The sequence below is a fragment of the Daphnia magna genome, unplaced genomic scaffold (assembly GCF_020631705.1).
Source record: "Daphnia magna isolate NIES unplaced genomic scaffold, ASM2063170v1.1 Dm_contigs403, whole genome shotgun sequence".
Classification (NCBI taxonomy): domain Eukaryota; kingdom Metazoa; phylum Arthropoda; class Branchiopoda; order Diplostraca; family Daphniidae; genus Daphnia; species Daphnia magna.
Window position 1 is genome coordinate 35,662 of NW_025533297.1, and position 15,980 is coordinate 51,641.

General features: G+C 39.4%; 2 protein-coding genes and 1 long non-coding RNA gene across 6 annotated transcripts; 2 read left to right on the forward strand and 1 right to left on the reverse strand.

Annotated features, from left to right (window-relative positions):
* Window positions 1–298: 298 nt before the first annotated feature.
* On the forward strand, window positions 299–2,067 carry LOC116936543. Of its 3 annotated transcripts, none has more exons than XR_006642350.1 (5): window positions 299–659; window positions 731–772; window positions 837–1,315; window positions 1,381–1,560; window positions 1,616–2,067. XR_006642350.1 is itself a non-coding variant. In XM_032943719.2 (3 exons), exons 1-3 carry the CDS (start codon window positions 299–301, stop codon window positions 1,106–1,108), a joined length of 675 nt encoding a protein of 224 aa, XP_032799610.2. In that variant the 3' UTR covers window positions 1,109–2,067. The 3 variants fall into 3 exon arrangements, 1 of the variants encoding a protein (XP_032799610.2); XR_006642351.1 differs by having other exon boundaries at window positions 1,384–1,560; XM_032943719.2 differs by having other exon boundaries at window positions 837–2,067.
* A 2,593-nt stretch (window positions 2,068–4,660) lies between these two features.
* LOC123468655 lies at window positions 4,661–6,021 on the forward strand. The gene has a single exon (XM_045167934.1). The coding sequence runs from the start codon at window positions 4,957–4,959 to the stop codon at window positions 5,971–5,973; it is 1,017 nt and encodes a 338-aa protein (XP_045023869.1). The 5' UTR covers window positions 4,661–4,956; the 3' UTR covers window positions 5,974–6,021.
* A 229-nt stretch (window positions 6,022–6,250) lies between these two features.
* LOC123468650 lies at window positions 6,251–8,573 on the reverse strand. 2 transcript variants are annotated; one of them, XR_006642342.1, is made up of 9 exons: window positions 8,450–8,573; window positions 8,028–8,373; window positions 7,664–7,931; window positions 7,575–7,589; window positions 7,312–7,494; window positions 7,130–7,244; window positions 6,770–6,882; window positions 6,542–6,685; window positions 6,251–6,461 (listed from the first exon to the last, which is right to left on the reverse strand). It is a non-coding gene; the product is annotated as an uncharacterized LOC123468650 (long non-coding RNA). The 2 variants fall into 2 exon arrangements; XR_006642341.1 differs by having other exon boundaries at window positions 7,312–7,589.
* Between the last annotated feature and the right edge of the window lie 7,407 nt (window positions 8,574–15,980).

Sequence of the window (15,980 nt, forward strand, 5' to 3'; positions counted from 1 at the left end):
TGTTCAGAAAGAGAAAACTGTCGAACTCGTTCAAAAGGAAAACGTTGTCGAGCCCGTGCCGGAAACGTCAGCTGACGCATCTCAGAAAGTGAACAAAGATGAAACGAAATCGGTGGAAGAAGCCAAACAAACGCAATTAGAGGCTGGACAGAACATGCAAGGAGACGGTCCGTTTGTCGTCAATGCCCAGCAATGGCCACCTGACGTCTGAGAGGAAATTATGAGGCAATTGAACAGCCAGTACCGTCTGTCTCAGGAGAAGAAACAACAGCAATAACAGCAGAAAATCAAAGAACCAATGGCTCAAGTGAAAAGCGATCACGCACCAACATCGGAAGTTGAATCTTTCGATCCTGAATTGGCTGCCGGAATCGCCGAACTGCTCACTCGCATGGCTGTCGAAGATGACGTCGGCAACCAGTACATCGATTTGGAAGAACTGCCGGCCGCGCTCAAACTCCAGGTGTCTCAGTATTTGACGAAGCAGCAGGTGATGGACGAGGAAAAGCAATTCCAGGAGCAATTGAAATTGAAGCAAAAAGCAGAGAAGCTGAAAGCGCAAGGGACTAGTTTCGCCAGCCTTTTGAACAAGCAAAGTGACGGCCAAATTGATGACCTCTTGAGCAGTTTGCTGCAGGGAACTCTCGCAGATTATCCAAGTAAAAATAACACCATTTGCATCGCCAACCTAGAAAATTCTTATGTTTTTCGTTCTTCAAAAATAATTTAGCACCAACAGCCGGTTATTATCCTCAACGCTATGCACCTTACGGTAAGAATGGCATTACACATTTCCTATCAGAAATTTTATAGCTTAACGATTCGTCAATGAATAGCCTACCCCCAAAGACCGGTCTATTCTTCCGGATATCCCCTGTATGGATTTTACCCTCAATACGGAGGGTACCACGGCAGTTTCAGACCTTATTGCGGACTAGAAAGTTATCCGTACGCCGCTCTGAAAGGCTACTACCCCTTCTCCAATGGCAACCGACCCTACCGTCCGCAAAGTTCGTTGATGATTCGCGGACAATTGCAGAATTTGTACGGCGGATCCGTCGGACCCAGTCCTTTGCCTTACCGCATGGTTGACGTACCACCCGGCTAATTAAATAAGCATTTTTAACGGCACGAGCGTCATGCATATAAATGACAGAATGAACGGCCCATTTAACGAAAAAGGAGAGAACCAGTCCAGCAGATGGGTCACTGGCCGTTGCTTCAAACCAGTTTTCTTCTTTTCCTCGGAAATGAATTGTTAGTCACGAAACGTGACGCACGATATCAACAGTTATAATAACAACGCAAAACAAATGTATCAAACTTTAAGGTTGAAAAACAATATTTTAATATACATCTTTGGCTCTATCCTTTTACCAGCAGGTTCTGAGCAACTGTCGTGACTCGAATTTTGTCTTCTTCTTTTTCTTCTTCCTTATCTGTTGGCCATCCTTTTTTCTTCGCTTTTCGGTTGGGTTTTCCTTTCCTCCTCCTACTCCCGGCTCCGGCTCCTGCTGCAGTTCTATACGTCAGTTGGGAACACATTGGACTCAACCCAAAGTATTTCAATCCGATGATGAACGCTTATAACTTGCCTAACATTTTGACATTTCAGGTATAAGACGCCAGAGAATAACCGTGACATTAAAGACGAATCGATTTGGAACAGCAAAACTCGCCAATTGAGAGTCGATTGTATTGGAGCTTCTAAGGGACTTTTTATCGGCCTCTTTTTCCTGACAGCTTCGTTCTCTGTCTCGTTTTATTCTTCATTTTTGTACCAATTCCGCAATTCAAACGACTGGGACTCATCCTGGCGGCGCGGCTCATTGCACTTTGCTTCTCGTCTCCATTCTCGCCATGGCTTTAGGGGCGTTGTGTTTCTGGTTAATAAGACAACAGTCAGATGTGGAGTTAATGGTTGCCTCTTTAGAAAAGTAATAATCTGATTTTGAGGAAGAAGACAGTCGGCAAATGGTAGAAAAACTCGATATTCTGGATATAGGTAAGGCAAATTCCATAACTACTCTATTATAAATGTTCGCACGAATATATGCGTGACCTAGCGATGGTTACTCCCGAATTTAATTTTTTAATTCTAATATTTTTCATCATCTTGATTAGTTAATCAACTGTCCTACAATTGTAACGTCAAACAACGACGGTAGTTTTCAAATTTCTAGTGGACGGCAGTTTGTAAAAAAGCATTATAAATTAGAGTCCTGTTTCTGCTCATTTTCAATGCAAACTTCAATTAGACTAAAAGCAATTTGACGATGGACGGAGATGACATTGTTTCTGATATATATTTTTTTCAATGTGACGTCATCTCTTTTCAACAAGACAAATTTAGTTAACGACAAATTTAGTTCTCACATCGACATCTTGTTTTGTCGGAAGCAGTTATTGTCATACCGATTAAAATAGATAGCCCTTGAAAATAGAAATGATTTAACAGAATAATTCTTTGGAAAAAAATAGAAGAAGAAAAGGAAAAAATAATAAGGGAAGGAACTCGTTCGTGTAACTCAACTCGCAACAGTTGAGTGACCACCGCAGTGTGTGTGTAATAATCTTCACAGGAAGCAACTTGAGTTTACCGGAGCCCCCCCCGGCTCTCAGCCGTGTTTTGACCCAGACGAATCTGAACCTAGCGGATTTATTTTTCAACAGCTGTGTCTCACATAGTCACGTGATTTTACTATCATATACATGCGTAATACTCCGTAGGGGGTACACATTCATGAATATCATAGTAATGGATCAGGGTCATCCTCACGCTCGGTTGGTCATTAACACCTCGGTATCCATCTCCAGACCTAGGCCATCTGGACGGTCTACAACCTAGCCAACACCATGACTATTACTACAACACACATGCAACACAGTGGGCTCAACTGCTGGTTCAAGCCGGCTTCATGACTAGAATGTCTAATGAAGGGTACTTTGCGCGTCAGATCACACATCCAGCCTTACCTTTCATTCTCCACTCAGTCGCCCATTGTACCAAGGAAGATTCCTTAGTCACTAGCTTGTCCCAACCCAATTACTACATGTTTTATCAACCCTTATATACCGTTAATCCAAGGGTCTAAAACGTTGCAGCTGAAATCACCACCATTTCAGTCTAAAAGTGGATGGATATAATTTTGGAATTACATCGTAGCAAAAAGAAACAGTGAACTTTATTGTTTAACTGTTATTATTTTTGCCTGAAGGAAAACGAGACTGTGTGTTGAATTGCAAATTTTCAAAACAACTTTTAATGGTGAACACATATCTAGGTATCGGCCCCAATTAGCCATAATCGGGTTAACCGCCCCGCCCCGGGAAAAGGCAATCGGGGCTTAATCGGGTTACCATTTCGTCAGCCAGGGCGGGGCAGGGCAAAAATCGAGGTTAACCCACTTGCCCCGACGCCATTTGGAAAAATGGTGCCTGAATTTTAACTACGAATTTTGGTCGGGTTTTAATAGTTAATATAACTCATAGTGTATGCAACATTTTCACAGGTAGTTATTTTTATTTTTTTGATGATGAGTTCAATGTGGCGAGTCTTAACCTTTTATCTAAATAAACCAGATTTTAGAAAACTGTATCAACAACTTCATGTTGTGTTACCCATCATTTGTCCAAATACCAATTGTATTTTTTTGTTTGTATTTTGGGAACTTCACTTAGATGAGGAATGCTTCCAAGGATTAATCAACACCTTTTGCAAAATAAAAAACACATAACGTTACTATTATATTAAGATACTAACACGCGTTTTTCTCGTCATTCATGATCTTTATCAAAGTCCACGTCAATGCCATCTAGTTTTTCCTCCTAAAACCTAACGAAAATAGATGTTATTTTTAAATCAGAATAATTTTTACTTTTAAGTGCTTGAACTTTACTAACATCAGACGTTTGATTCAAGTTTCAAATATAAAAACCTATGATATCAATTACTAGTTTCAAGACGAGGCGTAAAATATTTGTAGCTAAGACCATGGTTGGTATATGCTAAAACTGTCGTTGCTCGTAGGGTCAGCCTGTACTGTTGATAGCGAAAAAAAAAAAAAAACAAAGAACAATACAGCAATTTTTTCTGCAAAGTTCAACGCTCGAAATTGAATCATGTAACGTTTAAGAGATCTCCTCGTTGGTGCGGTTTTTCAGGACTGAAGTACCGTTGTTGTATATGATACAAACATAACATCATGAGATATTTTACATTCAGAACAGATATATCTGTATAAGGACATATATTTGCTATACGAATCGTTTTAATAGACTCTGTATGAAACCGAACCCAACTTCTTCAGCCCACCAGGCCGAAGCACGACCACTAAGCTACGAGTCATGTTGAATATCTCACTGTTTCTAATTCTGGCTAAACGGCGAACTTTGTAGACTTACATTACAGTTTTTCTAAAGGACGTAAGGTAAATTGATGAAATATGGTATGACTTCGGAAATTGTCCAATATCAATAATAGATTTTCTAGAATATCAATTGTATCTTGGTGGATTTGAACTACTACTGAGAATTAACAAAAAGCACGCTAGTACCTACCGATATAAGGTCTCAGACGATCAAGAGTTAAGACATGTTAGGAATACACATAATAATGTTTCTCGTCTTTATTTTTCAGAAAACTTGCTTGAACAACTCGTTTCGACGTTTTATCTGGGTGGCTATAACGAGACCCGTCTCGGTTAGAGATTAAAACTCGCCTAACAGCGAGGGGGTTCCGGCCTTTTCGCTCCGTTTCGGATTGTTGAATAATATCCCTAATATGTGAACGTGAATAATCCATGTTACTTTTGAAGCAAAAAATGACATAAGAATAGATTTTATGTCGAAAACCTGTTCGCCAATAGACGAGATATGCACCTTTTGCATAAAGATGAAATAATCGTTTAAATTAAATAATTTTCCTCGTCCCCAGTTCTTCTAACAGAATTCAAAATGGTGAACAAGAGAAACAGTGATAAAAGCCAGACGCCACCAAGGAGAATAAGAACGCAAGTAAGAGAGCAAGAATTGAAAAACGCACCAACCGGCCAACGCGTAGCCACACGACAGCTAGTTCCACCTGATGTGAGTTTTGCAGAAAACATCTATATAACGGAAGCGCTATTTTTTTGTCTGAAATATTATGTCACCCCAGCAGTTCGCAGCTTTTTATGCAGAAAACGTCTCGTTTCACGAACGGCGACCGATTACGACTATGCGGACATGATGCAGACATTAAGGTACTATAAAAACATTGACAGAAATTTTCTTCACGCTCCCATCTGCAACATGGAAATCGGCAAAGCCATCCGTGTCAGAAACGAAATCTGCCACCTCAACCTAGAAGCAATCAAACAAAATTGGGCCAGTAATCTATCAACATGGACAATCCTTTGTCGAAGCGTCGGTGATGCACATGGTGCCAGTAATGTGCAAACTGTTTACAATCGCCTTAGGAGAGGTCAGTATCAACACGCGATCGACGAAAAACCATTTCGTTTCACAGTTGGCGCTTACAATGAAAACACGGCATTTGGATTAAGTTTAATTCTTTACAGTTGTCTCGCTAGATACGTTGGACCATCTCTTCGCAAATTTTTGATCAGAGATAAACAGCAAACTACATCAACGAGCTTCGATTTTTATAAAAATTTGAAGGATACTATCGAACAGCAAAAAATTGATCAAAATTATCTCGCAAAAGGTGCGTCCAAGCGAATTGATATGGAGCTGCTAAGAGTTGCAATGGAAGGTAGGAATACAATATGCCACGGCAAATATTCTCTTGTTTTTAGCCAATGGAAAACATACCTTCAGTCGTGGGTAAGGCTATTGAAAATTATTAATATGAAAACGGCAGCTGAGGAAATGCAAGAAGTTCTCGACTTTCTAGCTGTTTCCAGGAGTAATTTTCGACAGATTCGACCTACAAGGATATTTTGTCCAATGCAATCATCCTCTTCAGCGTAGCGACAAAATTATCAATAACATTCTCTTTGTACGGCTATGTCAATTTGGAACTTCATATGAAAACCGTAAGGTTTTCTCAAAATTTTTCAAACTTTCAATTATATTCAAAATTCTTCTGTTGCAGAAAAAAATGTTTTTGCTTAAATAAACTTTTCTGTGTATTATTTTGTTTGCTCATTCAATTCAGAACCAAACCACTTTCAATTCATCCGCTGGTTCCTGTTAAATCCTTAATATTTACGCAAAAGAAAAACGATTCACTGGTATATCCCAGAAATACTTCCAAATTTCATTTATTCTATTACAGTATTAATCAACATCCATGCTCAACATTTAAATCTGAACCATCACCAAAACAAGCTAAGCATAATTAATCCACTTTTACCTCTTTTTCATAAAAATAGTTCCTCGTCGTGTGTGCAGTAATTTTCTTTTAAGAATTTCACAATCTGTATTCATTCCAACGATGACCATAATAATCTTATGGTCTATGTGCGCGTTAAAAAACAAAAATCGTTTGGATTCCTGTCAATATTTACACTAAAAACGTCGTTTAAAGATCGCCTACCCATAAGCTGGTCCAACGTAAGGTTACTGATAGCCGTAATACGAATAGCGTCCATATTCGTATCCAGGATAACCGTATCCATACAAAAACCCGTTTAACAATCCATGCGCGCCGCCAAATTGTCTCTTTAGGCGAGTGTCCTCCCTTAGATCATTAGCAAAGATCACGGCCACCATCACCAAGAGAACCACGCAAGATTTACAATTTCACCAAACTAATAGAATTTACCTGAGTACGAATACCAGGCGACTCATATCGTTGTGCTGGAAGGAGGGTCGAAACCCAACAAGGAATAAGACGCGAAAGCATCACCTCTCATGCCATTTTGCCAGCTGCAATGCCTAAAAGGGAACAGGTCGAACTTGTCACGAAAGTCATTGACATGCCACTGACATTTTTTCTTTTGTTCAATTTAGTCTTTCAAATCAACTTGAAAGAAAATCCCTATTTCTTTTTATTATTTCGTGTGCTGGTGTATCAAAAGTTTTTCGGAGCCGCAGGTAAATGCAGTTTTTTTCGCCCGGCACTAGAACGCGGCTGACAGAAATGCACTTCTCTCGATATTTTATAAGAAGGTATGTTTTTTACTTGATGTGGTGTTGTTGTGACGCTCATGGAGCTCATTGGTCCTGGGACGTCGTATCACACATGGCGCCTACGTATGTGGAAGTGATGACCGCAGGATGGCCGTGAAAAAAGTGACCTTGAAACAAGATAAGACACTAAATGGAATTGAACCCTAAAAAATTACATTAATAAATGAAGTATACAAACGGTCTCCAAGAGCGGATCCTAGTTTTTTCAGACGTCATGCATCAGGTCTATTCCGCACGTTTTACAATAGCAAGTCTTGGAGAAATGTTAAATTTTCCTTATATGGAGGTGCTGATAACAAATTTATTCTGTCCGTTCATTCCAGTCGTTCTGTGGGAAATGTTGAATGCAGTAACGTTCTAAAATGGCACTGGCTCGGAATTATTCGATCCTGTAAATCAGCTCGTTTATTTCGAAAAGCAAATGTTGAAATACATACCAGTAATGGTAGCCTCTGCTTACACATAAAAAGTAATATTTTAAATTGATTTCAAAAAATGAATTTTTATTAGCAAAACATGAACGTACCCGTATCCGTAATCGCCGTAAGGACCAGGGTAGCCGCTAGCCACGATAGGAGTATCCATATCCGCCATAGTAAGCTGAACGACCTAATCCATAACCGTATCCAGCTCCAAGAGCTTTTCCTATCAAGAGTCCAGCAACAAACTGTCGTTTAGGTCTTGCATTTTCAACTGTTGGATCTGTTGAGACTACGGCGGAAACTGCAGACTCTTCCGACTTCAACTGGTATGGCGGAGCAATACGCCACTAGCACAGCGAGGAACAAAGCGACCTTGTAAACGTAGAGTGTATGGTGAGATTGTTGGAATATAAATAAGATTAAAAAATGTAATTTGAATTGTCAGAATGCTTATCAAACATAGCCTACCAAGAAAAAGTGACTGCGCGACATGTCTGCTACGTTCGCTGGTAAACGCTGGAATGCGGTACTGTCTTAGAGGGAAGTCCACTGTTTATATATTCAACTGCCAAGGTTTGCGTGAGATAAACGCAACTGGCAAGATACTGTTTGCTGGGTTTAAAGAAGCCATTTTCCAGACGAGGTGGAAAATGAAACGAAGAGACGAAGACGGCGTTGAGACGATGAAACGAAGACGACGATGAGACGATGACGGGCTGGATTTAGGTGGATACGCGGTTATCTTTTTCTTTTCATGGCGGACTGAGACGAGGCGACCCACGTGTGACACACCAGATCGGAGTCTCTGACGAGACTGGAAAAGTAGTCATTAAATATGTTTAAATTTGAAGACTACGACTGTCCCAGGAGCCAGGACAATGAGACTCTACCTTCTCCCTTCCTTCACTGAATAGTCGGTGGGCCAGCAAGCGAACGCCATCTATCAGCCACATTTCCACAAATTATTCTCGACATTCATCTGTTTCCAGTTCAAGGTCATCCGAGGACTACAAGAATATAGCAGGGTAATCCTTGCTGGAAAACAGAGTTTGATCGATAAACTCATTTCAGCGATCAATTTTTCATATGCCATCTAGCGGTGAATAAAACGAACATGTACAGTAAAACAAAAAAACCTTAAACATTGCGAGCTAAATTATGGGAACATATTTCCACGAATTATCAGTAGATGGCGTGGACGAATTATCGGTAGATGGCGTGGAATAAGAAATTTTGAGCGCAGAAATGAGTTTGATCGCGATCAAAATTTTTGATTTTGATCGATCGATCATTTTTGAGTTTGAGTTTGATCGCGATCAAAAATTGATTTCGATCACGGCAAGTCTGGTTGGAACACACCTGTCAAAGTTGTTGGAGCATATCGATATAATTTGTCCATGCCAAGTGATTCTATTCCCAGCCTCTATAGATGCGTAGATACGTATCTGTCCGTATACATATACTGCATTTGATGAGATCATATCAAAATCTGGCAAATGAGTCATGCCCATCTATCGATTTGAACAGGTGTTGACAAAGTACGTGGGATGCGTTTCTTGCTTTCGCTATATTTTCGCTTTAAAAGTACGGTACAGCAGGGTACAGCACATGTGGTCTCAGCTTCAATCTATAGGCTAGGCGGACGAGATTTGAATGGAGCTTTATGGATAATGGCGCCGGGCGCCTTGTTCAACGAACCAACGACATCGATTCATTCGTCCTGATGTCGTGTGCCCACAATCCAAATCTCTACTAAATGATCCATACCCTAAGCTCAAACATGAGTCAATTACAATGCAAAATAGCCGTGTAATTCTATTCGATGGTGAAATGAAGATTTGATTCATTAATGTGGTGTCAATGGCAAGATGATTAGGGATAACGCAAAAACAATTGTATCGTTTCCTTGAACTCTTCCCCACTCTTCCTCCTCAACGCTTCCCATTTCTTCCTTGTCCATGACGTCATTGCAATTCTTTGGTCAATCTCCGACCCTTGTTCCCCATGTCATTCAAAAGTCACCTTCGTGAATTCTACTTCGGATTGTAAAACTCCTATTTTTGAGCTCCTTCTGTCACGCTGTTGTCACTAATTATTTGCCTCTCCCCTTTCATTGACGGCCCACATTTTCAGACCCCCTGAAATGCAAATCCGATTTAATGAACTTACCAAAGACGCCAAAATCCATTACAATCATGAAATTCTAGTTACGCTGTAGCAGGTAAGCATGGCATGTATTCACCACACGACGATGAGCACGTCCTTCCTAAATGTGAAGGTAGGTAGACATACGTGGCGACGCTGAAAAGACAAGAAATCAAAAAGACCCTCGAAGTTAACAAGAAAAAAACCGACTGCAATTTGCTGATGGCGAAGAGTTGTGAAATATTCTTTTTTTGCAATTGGTGAGATGCTTTCAGTCCAAAATGAAATGCGGATTAACTATAGACGCACGATCCAGTGAAACAATCAGATTTCATAATCTAACATCTATAGTTTTAAAAAGGCACTACATTTTGGATAAAAATAGTTTTAGTTTAAATTGATATGGTTTTTTTTTGCAGGACTAAATTTTCTTCATTTGGTTCTGTTTAGAAGATTAGCGCCTTTAGTCGTTTAAAGGACCACGTCTTTATCACTTAAGGTCCATGTCATCCTCATCCTCGGATTCTGTTGGTATTTCACTGGCCGAATAAGAAATGTTACTTTCTTCGAAATTGAATTCAAATAAGCTGCTGATCTACATTGAAAGAAAAGAGTTCGCACGATTATAAATTGTGTGACATGGTTAAATAGTAAAATAATCGTCAAAATGAATTATTTGAAATCCGTGGATCAAAGCAGGTATCACTTACCTAGTCCAGGAATTGACTATAAGCTTATTCTCGTAAAGGTTTGTAGATTTTGAGGTAAAAATGATCTATTCCTTGGTTCATATTTCATATCCCTGTTGACTTTGTATATTTGTACCCAGTCCTGAGAAGCATAAAGTAGAAGAGAAAATAAAAAATGTTTTAAAGATAAAAGAATTTTTTTAACTTTAAGCGCGTAGCATTGTTTGATCATGTTCAATTATGGCTAAAACAATGATATTCTAAACAGATTTTCTTCACCTCCGCCGACCAAATCATTAAATTCTCAGGGCCTCCAGCTGCAGAAATCGACCATCCGATGAAAAGGCGACCGTATTTATGTATTCATCTTCGGAAAGACTTCGCGGCTGTTTTTCGCTTTCAGAGGATTCCAAATAAAACGCCATTCATCAAATAACTAAATCACAAAAGAAACCCATCAGAGGATACCGGAACTGAAAACAAAAACATCGGACAAGGATTTTAAACCCATTCACAAAGCGTTTTTTTTTAAATTAAAAAATGCCTATCTCCTTGTACGGACTCCTTTTTCATTGCGGACATCTCCCCTCGCTTGAGCTGCTTACTTTTTCTTTATTGATATTTGACTTTGGCAGATGGTACACCAGCTGGAAAGTCTGTCAGGTTCCTTTACAGGACTAACAGGGAAACGCATTGGATTCGCCAATTCATTTGTTTGACTTTTTCCTTTAATTTATTTTCCTGTATGCCTTTCGCTTGGCATTCGCTGTCGAATGACACTGCGTTCGTTAAACTTCAAGTTGAATTTACTAATTTCAGAAAAAATGTGTTCGAATCCCCGCCCCCGTAATAGTTTTTAATTCAGTCGCAACGATTCATCGGGTGATTCGCGTTGGAAAGAATAGACGCGCACTTTAAAAAGGCCTTCAGTCAGACAAACAATTAGGTAGAACTTGAATTTAAGTTTCCAAATGACTTACATAACAAAAGTGAAGTTTTTTGACTGATTTCCTTGCCATTTCGATTCCGCCCTTGTCTTCCCCATTTCCTGTGCACAAGCGCCAAGCTAATTCCCTTCGATTTTCTTCTAACTCCAGGCTATAAATTGGCCTGTCGTTGTCCATGGACCAAATCTGCCAAGAAAAAAAAGACAAATCGAAAAGGAAAAAAAAATTCAATTTCCTCTATTTCATTCCGTTACGTCAATAAACAAATTATTTACATTGATTTCATAAATACCACCACTGGCCAAATATTAGGTTCTTTCATTCCACTCCAGATAATAACAATATTTATGTGTGAATTCTTTCACGAGTCGAGTCAAATTGTTTTCCTCGATTTAAAATTTCGATCTTTCCACCGAGAAGAAGAGACAGCGATTGATTTTCAGAGATCCACTTCAGAGTCATAACGCCTTCAAAGTCAATTGTGGTGATCGTCGCCAATGGATGAATCACGTACGAAAACTTGAAAACCCGCACTGGATGAAGAGATGGTGAAGAAAAGAAAATAAATTGGCCAAACGGGAAATAAATTGACGAATAATAGGCATAAAAAGGCGCAGTTTTGACTTTGCTGAACTGACATCTCCGCACGTTCACTTTATGTAAGTGTAGAATTCAATTTTGAATTTGAGGAATGAATCGTTAATTTCAAACATCAAATCAAATGCTTTGACTGTAACAGTTTCTTTTTGCGTAATCGGAATGGCGACGATGTTAATGGTATCCAATAACTTCAACTCTCTTTTTAATGGCGTCGCAAAGTAAATATTAAGCTTTTCAAAAAAATAAATAAATAAAGTAAAGACAAATTAACTGACATGAAGATGTACCCAAGTTGATGGGCCAATCAAAATTGACATTGCCCAACTTGCATATTTATAAGCAGCAAATAAGTTGGGGCTGGTTGGATTCCAATTTATTTCTTCGATATTACCGGAAGTTTCTTTTGAGAGATTTTTGCACTCTGGGTAACTCCATACGACGTGAGTACCTTCATCGAATCTAGGAGCTAGTTCATCGAATTTAGCAGCTATTTCATCGAATCCATTCATTAGTTGATCGAATCTAGCGACTAGTTGTGTCCCGTTAATCTAATTCAAGATTTCACGTTATATTTTCTCTAGAAGTTGTACGGATAAATTATTTCTGTCTCGTCCGTGATTTCGTTTACATTTATCCGTAACAACCCGATCAAATTCGGATGTTGTTAGGGGACATAGGTTTCCGTACGAAATCAGGGTTAAAAGTCAGCCCATTAGTCACTTACATATCCACTCCAGTCGATTCAACTCTCCCCAAGTTTAGATGTTGAAGTGGGATTTCTTTCTTCTTTCTCCAATTGGGAAACGGAAGAGTTAAATTTTCCTTCAGTGTAAAATATTAACTCTTTTCTTATTGATACATGCAAGAATCAGTTCAGTGGGGTGAACGGATTATGTAATCCCCACCTAACGGACGCTTCAACGAGCTTTTAATGTGACTTTTGCTTGTCTAAAAATGAAATAAAAGAATGCCACAGAGTCTCAATTCCATTTTCGAAGGAAGCGATTGAGTTTTTACCCATCCCGTACAATACTGCGGCTAGTTGTTTCGTGACCTCAGGCAATCCTATTCTTTCTTTTTCTTGCATTGAATCGCATCCTCCAATCAATGAGAAAGGATTCCCTCCGCTGGGTCATAGTCTGCCGCCAAATCTTTTCCAAACATTTAATTAAGTGAATTTTGAAAAAGAGTGAAATCTTGCTGCATTAAATGACGTAAAGAAATATCTAATTGGAATGGCTTACGTTTATTGTAATTGTCCGAGTTCCTCCTGGTTTGTTTAGCAGAAATATTGGCAGGGACGAGAGACTTTAATCTTCCAAATGGATGTGTGCCACGCGTCAGCCAAATAGAAAAATAAACATCCGGATGAAAACGTGTCACTTTTGACTTGTTCCATCTGGGGGCTCGGCAGGCATGTTTTCAGGGTCACCGACAACCTGCGGAGTCTCTCAGGTACCATCCACTGAAGGAGTTCCTCTGATTTTACTCTGGGAAAAATATCTTCCGAGTTTTCTTGTCAAACGATAAATCGAGACTTTCATCTGAACAAGCGTCGTCATTGGAAATGAGGATGTTTTCGGGTTTAATATCGCGATGCACCAAATTCTCGAGTGGATGTAATGCAATCCATTGGCGATTTGATAAGGCGACCAATTCGTCTGGTGGCAATTTAGGTCCGTTGTATTTCTTTTCGCAATAATCCGTCAATGTCCCGGTACACAATTCCAAAAACCAGATGCCTATCGGAGGTTTCAACAAATTGTTTAATTCGGATAAATTTGGAAATGAAATTAGATGACCATTTTACGTAAATCTATTGTCGGCAGAATCAGCGACGTCCAAGAGTTGAACTAGGTTGACGTGATTTAACTCTTTGTGTGTACTCATTTCTCTTTGAATAGTTTGTTTTAGATATGTTGTCTTCGTCATTTCTTTGCTGCCCAAGATCGCCGTTAAATTTCCTCTTCAAAAACATCTCCAGAAAACCCTTGACCAAGCAGTTTGTTAGTGACTTGCACTAAGTACGGCCAAAATGAATTAATTAATTTCATTTTTAAATTATTCTTTAAGTCATAAGAAACGAACGATTTTTTACTTACGTGAAAGTGCTTCTTCGAATTTCTTTCTTGCTGTGGGCAACGGATTGAGTCCATTTGATGGAGGAATAATCATATTTTGGATGGGATCGTATGCAACATGATTTTATTACTCAATTCTGAATGAGCAATTGAAAATTGTTAAAGACACAAGTCAATGAACGAGAATGCAACTTACCTTTTAAATTGACTGGATTCTTTTCCTTGAGGTTTTCAAGATAGATTCCAAGTCATCACCAAAAACATGTTTTAGGCGCTCTTCAAATAATAAAACAGTAGACATCCAGCAGCAACAAAATCGTCATTAACGTGTTTTCCACGACGTCTTTCTGTCCCGACATTGTCCGAGTATTTACTTATGACATAATTCCAGACTCTTCCAAAAAGATGTTCCGTCACCAATCATTCTTTCTTCACTTTTTCATCAGCTCCGGTAGCTGTTTGCTGTAACTAAATTTGGTCGTCGGGAATCTGAAATTTTCATGCGCACTAGGTTGAGACTGAGCGGCAACGACGACATTCAATGGATTTAAATCTCCGTGGATAATTCCGTTGTCCTGTAGGTAACAGATGCCATTAACGATTTGATAAAAGAACTTGTGATTCATTTGGCATGGCTCCTTGTACTTGCCATTGCAATATTCGGTATAACGCATAGCACTTTGTGTATGGTTCTAGGGCATAATACCTGGACAACGAACAGAAATAATTTTGTGTTTTCTTGACACTATACAAATTCCTTAGCCGCAAATACGAAAAATTATGACCTCCATCCGTCGGCAACGTCCTCCTCGTAACAAAAACTCGAAGGATATTATTGTGGGTTGTATTATTCAGGTTGTCCTGTGGACGAGCTTATCGGCCACATCGTTCCACCCACTCGATGGCAGTCTTCATTTTTACTTCTTCTTATTGTGGCTTCTTTGTCTACTTCGATCATTTCCCATTCTTCAGCAGGGTCACGGCGTTCCTATGATATTCCATGGGCAATATCCGCCATACATCCCGTCAACGTATGGATTAAAAGCTGCTTGTGCAAACCAATTTCTCCCATTAAATAACAAATCCTGTTCTGATTTCATTAATTTCAACTCTTACATCCTCTTACAACTTGTAGATACTACAAAGAAAAACAAAAAATTTGATAAAGTCCCTTGTATTGTAATTACGAACCCTTATGTCATGAAGGGAATGGAGAGGAGCTGCTCAGGAGAATTTTTTGCCGATTCTTCCTCATGAGCAGCCGTATGGGCACACAATTTACGGCAGGGCTTTAGTGAGCCACACCTCCCTCCTTTACTCCTTCATGACTCACTCTTCATCATTGCTGCTCTCCCCTCGCAACTGCTGGCCAAGTACATGGTTTTCCTGGCATGCTAATGCCACGTCAGGAATCAAAGACGGGTGATGGAACTTCTAAGTATCTTTGCTATTTCGAGATGAGCAACGGCGTATCGTCCATCTCAATTTAAGTCGATCGATCTGTATCAATGCTCAAATGGCAAAGCAGGAGCAAATCGGCGAACAGTCGTACCTTGCAAGCATGCAGCCAATGCCTCTGGCGTATTTGGAACTTCAATTACTTCCCGTCACTAACTCCGTTGAGATTTGATTTGATCTAGCAAGACACAATTACTTTCCAATACGTCAAACTACGACTATCCTACGCAATTTTTGGAACACCGTAATAGAAGAAAACCAGGCAAATAGCTTCTCGATTTTATGAATGTTTAACTGTGTATTTCAATGTTTAATTTACAAACAAATATTTACCTTAAATTGCGTAAACTAATCAACCAGAAACAAACATTACCTGACTGCGTAGAAGTGTGATTCACTGGTTCTGACGGGTTTAAGACAAAACCAAATGCTCAACGTCGTATCTTGCATCACCTCTTGGCCCATCATGAAGATAATCAAAATCAGGCAGCTTAGATAATA